At 41.1% G+C, this 9,707-nt stretch overlaps 1 protein-coding gene across 1 annotated transcript; it reads right to left on the bottom strand.

Annotated features, from left to right (window-relative positions):
* Positions 1-485: 485 nt before the first annotated feature.
* On the bottom strand, positions 486-8,022 carry LOC310926010 (alpha-2-HS-glycoprotein; the record flags this gene model as incomplete). The annotated part of the gene is made up of 7 exons (XM_083888098.1): positions 486-956; positions 3,389-3,475; positions 4,647-4,754; positions 5,234-5,400; positions 6,274-6,361; positions 6,562-6,672; positions 7,801-8,022. The coding sequence occupies 7 exons, from the start codon at positions 8,020-8,022 to the stop codon at positions 486-488; spliced, it is 1,254 nt and encodes a 417-aa protein (XP_083744224.1).
* Positions 8,023-9,707: the final 1,685 nt, after the last annotated feature.

The raw sequence follows: 9,707 nt of genomic DNA, 5'->3' as shown, positions 1-9,707 counted from the left end.
AACTCTATGCAGATAGGCCCTCGTGAACTCGGCTCTTCTTGCTGCAAAGGCAAGAGTGCTGCAGGCCAAAGATGTTCAATTTAAAAATATATAAAACACAAAAAGTAGAAAGATTTCACACATTTGAAGCTGGATTTATTGTAGCAGAAGAAGATCTATATATTAATTTATTTCATCAACATAGATACTGTGATTGTTGTCGGATTATTATGTGGTTTTCAAATAAATGATTAAAACCAGACATGTTCATATATTTTTCTTCTTCTAATATTTAACACCATCGTCAAATGAATACTTTAAAATCATGGCTGCTTTGTGAGCACTTGCAGGGAGGTCATTTCAGGGCCAAGCAAAAAAAGAAAGAAAAAGAAAGTGTTCCTCTCATTTGCACAAATTATTATAAGCCTCCTGTGACAGGGAGTGCTGCTCCACTGTCTCAGTGGATAAAATTAAAGAAGAACAAATGTTTTCCTGAGCAGCGTCAGTTAAACAGTGGTGTACCGAGCAGGGCCAGGACAGGAGCGGAAAGGAGAGAGGCCACTGGGGAAATCAGACAGGAAGGCTGGGGTGTGAGAGGTTGAAGTCCCCATCAAAGCCTGCCGCCTCTCACGGCCATGCCTCTGGTAGCGGAAGTTTAAGGGCGGCCGCAGTGCCACGGGCCCTCCAATCTCCTCTGAGGAGGAAGCAAATGGCCCTGCATTTGGTGGTCGCCGTTGATGGTAGCCTGGCCCTTCAGCAGACTCACTGGATGATGAGGCGAGAGGGTCAGAGGGAACGAGGTCAACGGGTGAGGGGTTAAAAGGCACCGGTTGAACAGCAGGGAGCGATGTCGGGTCAGAGGGAACGGGCTGTGGATTATTTCCTGGGTCATCGGTCAGAGGAGGAAAGACTGGCCTCACGGGGCCGAGAGGGAGGTCGTGGCCCTGTGGCTGCACCGGCCTGAGGATGTCCACGTTCTGCAGACACACAAACAAGATCACAACACATGGATGTGTGACTGTCTGATTGTCTTAACTGTGAAAGTGTGTGAAAACTGTATCAGTCCATGAAATACCATTATAAACACCACTAGGAAAGGTGAGGAGTCTGCATAATTACAACACAGTTTTAAATGTCACTCTTATATTTAAACACACAACGGCACAACACGTGTAAGAAATGACAGAATAATTATACAGAATGGCTCGTGGCATCTTTTCAGACACAGCATGAGGCATTCGTCAAATGTAGGTCATGCAAGCGGGTTATTAACCATGCAAGCCCCACGGTGAGTCCACAGTCACCGTTTTCACTCGGAGGTATTGTCTTTGATTTTGCTTTTAATTTTTAAATTCTTTCTTGTACAGACACTTTTTTTAACCCACGAGTGGTGAGGCTCACTGCTGCTGTTGATAAGCGTTCACTGTACTCTCATAGTTCACTGACCTGAACATTTGTTAAGGAGACATTTCTCCCATCCGTCTTCCATTCCGAATAGATCAAATTGATTACGGATGTTTGTCTTCCCTTTTTTTTGGGGGGGGGAATTCAATAAATGCTTTCTGGCACTTTGACTTAAAGGGACACTGTGTAGTATTTATGGGTTTATATAACCCAAAATCCACTTTTTTATACATATTATGTGCTCCTGCATTGTCTAGTCGCTGTATAATAGTTGTTGTTTCATTTTCGTAGTGTTTCAAAAAGTCATGTGAAATAACATGGTCGCGGGCCGCGGTTGCATAGCCACTGTTAGCAGCGAGACGCCATGTTTCTACCGGAGCCTGTAAGGACAAACGCGAGAGAACAAAACAAGCGTCGCTTTACTTGTAGCGGAAGTCCCGCCTCCTCTCTCTCCGCTTCGTCTGCTACGGCCGTGGTAGCTCGCCCTCTCCCTCGCCTCACGAACCTCATCTGCTGACACGGAGAAAGACGACGAGGACGACATTTGACCGGCTGCGGATACCGTAGCGCTCAGGGAAGGGAGGGGGTGAGCAGATTTTGTAAATTTCAGCTTCTCCTCTAGATGGCACTATAAACTACTTGCTTCACCTTTAAGGTAAGATAAGATAAGATAGACATTTATTAGTCCTGCAGTGGGGAAATTTACATTGTCACAGCAGCAAAGACAAGTAAAGAAATACATAATAAACATGCATTTCCAAGCAAGTACAATATAGAAAAATATTAAAAATAAGACAAAAAATTTAAATACAATGTTCATTATAGACAGTTTCCAGAATATATACAGTATGGGCTCACTATTCGTAAAAAATCTTAAAGTTCATTAAAGCTGCAGTCAGTGAATGTTTCAAAATTTCCCCTATCGAAGACAAACGTTGAACTCCAGAAAGAGGCAGAGAGTTGAGATTGTTTTTTTACTGTGAATGAATGTCCTCCCTTTCCCAAACATAACATAAGTCCGGGACACATCGTCCTGACGGTGAACAAACATTAAAGAACAACAACCACAGTGTTGTCTCAGGCTGGGGACACACTACAAAGGTCTCCACCAGTCACCACTTGTTGAGGACAGGGAGCATGAAATCTGTTAGTGTTTAAGGGTAACAGACCTAACCCGACCTCAGCTGTAGTAAGGCAAACAGGGTGGACGCCATCGGGGAGTGTGTACTGATTACTGACCTAACTCCAAACACATGTTGCCAACAACTAAAATGAAAAAGAGAAGGTGGGACAAAGGAAAGACAAAGACAACAGGAAGTGGCTGGAATATCAAAACTCGCGCAGTGACAGTCTGCTGACACACTGGAAATCGATAACACCCTAAATCGATAACAACTATGCAAGTTGTGTAGTGTGTCCCCAGCTTTAGTTATTATGGTTGGGGAAAAATGTTGCACTCACGTACATGCAAGCGGAAAAAAGCAACCAGCATGCAAGTACATGCAAGCGGAAAAAAGCAACCAGCATGCAAGCATGCAAAGCAACCAGCATGCAAGCAACCAGCATGCAAAACCACTGCCCCCCTCGACAGAGGGGGGCAGTGGTTTTTGTGACTAAAAATACAAAACTGGAGGACCCATTGGGCGGTAGAGCATATAAACAGCAGAGTTTGATTATTTTGCCACTCATGTCAATGTCTAAGACGTTTTCATGTACCGTAATTAAATAAAGAAGTAATTTCTGTATCTCTGTTTGTCTTCTGGCTGGAGTGATATAGCCAATTACAATGATCTGGAGAGCAATAGTGATTCAACCAGCTGAACTGGAAGTTAAGATGCAGTAGGCTAACACTGCTGCACCAACTTCCCCAACAGCTGTGTGTCCCAGGTTAGGAAGCAGGTATAGGGGAATGCAAACACCAGCAACAGACAGGAAGCCAAAGATTACCCAAAAGTTGTAATATTTCCATATGTGATATATTATGCGATGTGCTTTTTTTTTGTACCTGTAACTTGTACATCTCACAGGACACCCGGACATCAGGATAAGTGTTCATGTCCCCGTGCACAGATCCTGCACAGAAACCTGCAGCCTGACAGAAGACAAGGTAATTGCATTTACATTTTTACTGAAGTGGCACAAAAAGATGCTGCGGGATGGAAGGCTCAAAAGAAAGATGATTAAAAAAACGGACAAGTTCTGTCAACCTTCTTTAATGCAAGGCTCAATTACTTTAGCCTTTATAGCAGGGCTATTCAACTAAAATTTCCAGAGGGCCATCTTTTCGGAAAGGCTGTCCAGCCAGTGCACCGGTCAACCTCTGTACTACTATTTTGACGCATGTACAGTAAATGGATACAAATAGATACAAAATGTTTTCAATTATTTAGCACTTATTTATTGAAATGGCTAGTAGTTTTGTGCTAAAAAGTTAAGTAAGAAAACCACCAACATCCAGGTACAATACAATTAACAAATATAAACAACGGTGCAATGACCACAATAGGCTATTTTTTGCAGAAATATAAGAAACAGTACCAATAATATTCAGGTACAACTGCTACAATTGGCTCGTAATATTCTGGTACATACATAAGCTGTGCTAGTATTTGCCAAAAAAGGGACGCAAAGTATCACAATGTGTCAGAAATAGGCAAAGCTTTTATTGGCTTTTTTAATAATACGTTCATTATTTATAGGTTAATGGGCCGCAGGGCCGGTCCAAATTGCTTGAAGGGCCTGATCTGGTCCCCGGGCCTTAAGTTGAATAGCCTTGCTTATAGAGACGTTATTTTTAAAAGTATAATTAGTCTGTCATGCCATCAAGAAGCACTTTCAGGATGCTGCAGTGATACCAAAGAAGACACTGGCAGATCAATGATTATTTAGGATTGCAGAGCATTAATTAGTGTCAAAACAGTGTCACACTGTCATGATGGTAATCAATGATTTTGAAAATTAATGAAGCACCTTCAGACAATGTTGATCCATCATGTCACAGATTTTTGTTTTTTTGCCTTTATGTCTTTGTCACGTCTGCGTCGTGTGGATGAAAATCAAAACTGAAATTATATGCTCAACTGTTTTTGTGAAGACATTTATAGTCAATGTTATTACATTTTTCACGAATAGGCCGTTTGATTTAGTGTCACAAAGCTGAATGCAGAGCCGTTTTTCTTATCTCCACACAGACATTTGCATATACAACAGTAATGTCAAGGTACTATATGTTTAATTTTGAATGTAATGACTCTCGGGATTACCTCTGCGTCAGAGTGGAATGACGGTCCCTGACAGTCTCCTCTCTCTGTCACTCCCTCTGGACACTGTTGGACCGTGTACTCCACAAAACTGGCTTTCGTTGGCACCACCTGAAATATAAAAACAATAAGGTAAGGAAAGGACAAATGAGAGCACATTTACAGAGGCGGTGTGGATTTGCACAGTCACGTCCCTGGCAATCTGCTCGTTTTTTAAGACCACAAAACCTGTTACCTAAGCCACTCACATTATATATTCAAAGAGAAGCAAGTGCGGCCCCAAGTGAACTGTTCTGTTTCTCATTTGCTCACCTAACAAATGCCTGGCCAGACAGTGGCATCTAAAGTGCCCGCAGTAATCCTTTCCAACCTTTTCAGACTCTTGCATCATTACAGTTTTTGTGCAGCAGTAATGGTTCTCATCTGGCAACACAGACGGAGCACTAAGTCTACCGTCTGCCCGTGTTACACCCGCAGATTATTCTTAAGGGTAATTTTTCCAATAAACACAAGGTTTAACACATTGTTGTGTCATAAAAATCCACCCAGGAGCATTTTTGTCTCGGATCAGAGTGTTTCCGGTTCGTTACCCGAGCTGCGGCTCTGGTGATCTTCTTCACCCCAAGTCCTGCACCGAGTCTGGACTGTCTCTTATAGGACGCTAGAGTGACCTGAGCTGTGTCCACTGCCTGTGGGCTGTCTGTGGGGAGCAGGAGGGGGCAGGTTGGACAGATTTGCTGGAGCTTCTCTGGGGGATCTGCAAGAACCACACAGGAGTTCAGATCGTGTTGGTGAGAAAAATATTTAGAGTAAAGTAAAGTCACATTTATTACATTTATGTAATTAAGAATTCATTCACATTTATCACAGATTTCAATGAAACCAAAAGATATTCCTACCGCCAACATTGATTTGTTAAATAACCTATGAGTCCATTAATATTATTGTCTATAGTGAGACATTTCTGTATTCCCTTTTTCTTTTGTATACTAAACATAGTATGTTTACATGTATGTTAACATTTAACATTAAAGTGCCCATATTATACCCTATTACCCCAAGTTAAAGTGGTTCCTGATGCCCTATAATGAACATGTTGCAGATACACACCCAAAAGCAGTGTTAATTGGAGCCTCGCCATTAAAGGTTCAGTATGTAACATTTAGGTGGGTTTATTGGCAGAAATTAAACACATTACCAATAAATATTACCAATAGTTATGTATAAGTATAATCATTTTGAAATAGAAAATTGTTTGGTGTCCTGTGCTTCAAAATAAATAAAATAAAAATAAATGCACTTTGATTTGTAAAGACCAGTATTTTGTGCTGCCATGTTTTTACAGACAAACCAGTCTCCAATTCATATTTTTTAAGCGGAAGCTTACTTACAAATGAAGATGAATTACATTTTTCTAAAATGCAAACGCCACCATAATATGTCACTACTTTGTACAAACTGGACCTTTAAATGTGTTTGTTAAGGAATTCAATCAGACAACAGCAACTGCAAGATCCACAATTTCCACAATATTAAGTATCCTACATTCATTCAGGGAGAATTTTGGGGCAAAGCAGTTTTTGAATGAGGTGCAGTGAAATTTCTATAAAACTGTTGCGATATCACTTACCTGGAACGAGGGTGCAGTCATAGCTGTACAGGTAGGAGTAGCCATCTGGTGTGTGGAGAACGGTGGTGTTGCAGTTTCCAGAGATTTGCTGAAAATAACAAAACAGATAAAAGCTTTTACTTCAGGACCACCATCAACAGGAAAATCTGTGATTTAGCTAAAACACTGCATTACATTACTCCATAACAGTATTTTTTTTTTGCTGAATTTAAGCCATGACACCTCAGATATTCATGTTCATATTGAACCTTGAAAAGAAAAATATATGTGAGCATGTCTGTGTCCTACTGTCTCCATGAATGGTCTGACATCACAGCGTTTCCATGGTTTTGGGCTCCCTATGTGACACTTGGTCTCCAGAACGTCCAGGTCCAGGTAATACACATTGCCTGCTGGGCCCTGGCACCAACGATGCAAACACAAGGATAGTGAGAGAGAGAGCAAGAAGATACAAATAATGCTGTGCAGGTTATATTTTCAGTAGTAAAACATTATAGAAGCGTAACATTTCCTTTATTATTATTATTATTATTATTATTATTATTATTGTTTATCTGAGTCTCAACTTTAAGGCAAGTCACATGTCACATAATCTACCATCATCGGTTCACTTACATCCTTAGGAAAGCGTTTATGAGTTTCTCTGAGTGTGATTCACTCACAACACTTTGTTCAATGATTTGGGGCCGCACAGTGCTAAAAACAAACGTTAACACTTTGAGCAGGTGTAATAGCAGCCGGACCTTCTCAGGTCATGAAGTTGAACTGAGCCTCTTAAAAATCCTGATCTATCCCACAGTCGGGCTACAACAGCCTTCAGCGGCCGACAGCATGAAGTTCATAAAGCCTGTTGTGCAAGGTTTGTCCCAGCGATCCTGCTCCGAAATGACCTGGACTTTATTAACAAGTCACTTCAGTAAAGGCCTTTTTTTATGAGGCATGACAGAGGATGGCTTCTTATTTCATGACATGACATTGTGTACTTCACCACTTTAGACTCTGCTTTTACTGGAAGTGTCATGCACGGCAAAAACGGCCAGTCAAAGCAGACAACAAATATTTATTGTTGTTTTTAGTATTTAGTGCTTGCACTCTCAGGTAATTGCTGCTATTTTCTTCTTCTTCTTCTTCACGTCTTTGACGTAGTCCGAGTGGTTCCCAAACTGGAGTGCGGCGGCTTAAATGAGTTCTCGGGGAAGCAGAGTTTAATTTTATCGTAATTTCCCAAGAGTGAGAGTGGGCAAATTGTGACAATGTGAGAGGATGTTTGATTAGTATTTGACTGTGCGCAGTCATTTCTAACAAAACATAGATCTTATCAAATGGATTCCCACTGACACGAAGATTGGCCACAGCTGGTTAAATCTATCACACAAGGGTGTTTGGGTACTAAAACAACGACAGAGGGGAAAATAACCTTTACACTCCACTTCCTTTGTTAAACATGTACCAGTCACCCACTGACAGAAAATATGTAAAACAACCCCAGGCTGCTACTCCCACTGAGATTTTATCTTTTGCACTAACCTGAGCATGCAAGTGGACATTTGCAATGCGGTTAAGGGCAAACTTGTAGCCATCGCTGCGGTCTTCATTGATGTAAGTGACGCCCAGGCGAGACAGCTTCTCCACTGCTTTGTCGTTACAGGGGACGGGAGCGAGTTCAACGGGCCCTCGAGAAAAACCCTCCACGTACACGGTGGACAGCAGGGTCGACAGCAGGAGCAATGTGCAGATGGATGTGGCCATGGTCGCAGAGGTTCAAAAAACTAGACGACAGCGGCGGTTTAAAGTCAAATTTGTTCTCTGGTGTGTTTGCGTTCAGTCGAGGCAGTGACTTTTGGAATCACAACAGGACAGAGAGTGTTGGAGAGAAGCCAAGGACAAAGTTTATTTAATGGCAGTTTGCTGATATTTGTGAATGTATGTCCTTGAGATTCATTTCAAGCTGAGTACACATATTCACAGGCAGATATTTGATGATAATGCATGTATGAAGCTGCAGACGTTTAAGGCTGTTTTTATTCACCAGAACAAGATGTTTGTTTTTATTTTTACATTAATTAAGTTCACCAAGTCCTTCTTTTACAATAAGACAACACAAACTTACTGTAGATAGAGACTTGTGTGACTTAAATGAATATATAGGTCATTTATTGTGGCTGTAAAATCAAGCCCTAACCACTAGGGGTCACTGTGAGTCTGGTGTGCTGTACAGAGGGGAAATCTGCTTAAACTGTGTATACACCAGGCACCACTGGGTTAATGATTCACTGATATCGACTTAAATACCTTTAGCATTACACATGCTGTTGTTTTAGAACCTATTAACGCTGATATTTGTGTTTTTTTTTTTGCCTAATATGGACTGAAAACTCCACAGCCCTGAATATCACAGAATTTACATAATTATAGAAAATGAGGACATTAATTATGAACTATGTCATATTTATTTCCACATCAATGAGAGTTCAGAATTTCAGATTGTATCTCCTGTGCAACAACTAGAACGTAGCACATTTTGGTTCGACACAAGTGAGGGAAATGTTGAAACAATGACTGACTAGTGTTTCTTTGTTTAAGAGCACATCTTTTTTATCGATTGTTGAAACTATTCTTGGTTTGAGATATACCCACAGAGACTGTTTTTGTTAAAAAAACAAAAAACAAACAAACGTGAAAACCAGCAGAGAGCTGGGGGGGGGGGGGGGGGGAGCCCAAAGACAGCGAGTCATTTTAAAGCAGAGCAGAGAGGGGGAAATCAATACATGGAGACTGGTGTACTGAGCAGCAGACATCAAACAGGTCAGCCAAGGACGACGGCAGCCGCTGATGACGGACAGTAGGATATTCACTCCGTGACATCATCGCCCTCTATCAGGCAGAGGTGAAGGTGTCACAATCATAGACTGCATACAAAAATGGAGTGTAGAAAAAGTGCAGCCTAGAAGTAGGACAGAGGTAGGTAGCATGAAAGTCTCAGTCTCATTTGATTTGTAATGTCAGTAAACAAGTTAATGGATCTCTTCACTAGTTTCAGGTCTTCTTCAGTCGTGCATAACCATAAAAATTTGTGTTTTTATTTAGAGGGACATTGCAAATCTCAAGGCTTCACATTGGGAGTTTGTTTTGCAACTGAAGTCCACTTTCCACATTTTAGTCTATCGATACACTATGTTATAGAAACGTGTGGAAGAAAGTTCCATCACTAACTCTGCTGGTTGCAAAACGAGCTCTATTTGAATGAAAATCTATTGGAAAATGAGGCAAATTCTCATTTGATTTTTAATGTCAGTAAATATTTTCCTGATGAGTTAATAATGGCCCTGTTCGCTAGTTTCAGGTCATATATAATCTTGATTTTGTAACTTTAATTTAGCGGAAAATGGGCAATAACAGACATAACATTATGATATCATCACACCATCAGGCTC

The sequence above is a fragment of the Microchirus variegatus genome (genome assembly GCF_963457635.1).
Source record: "Microchirus variegatus genome assembly, chromosome: 4".
Lineage (NCBI taxonomy): Eukaryota > Metazoa > Chordata > Actinopteri > Pleuronectiformes > Soleidae > Microchirus > Microchirus variegatus.
The sequence above is the reverse complement of the archived record's forward strand: the minus strand, read 5'-3'. Positions and strand labels throughout refer to the sequence as shown.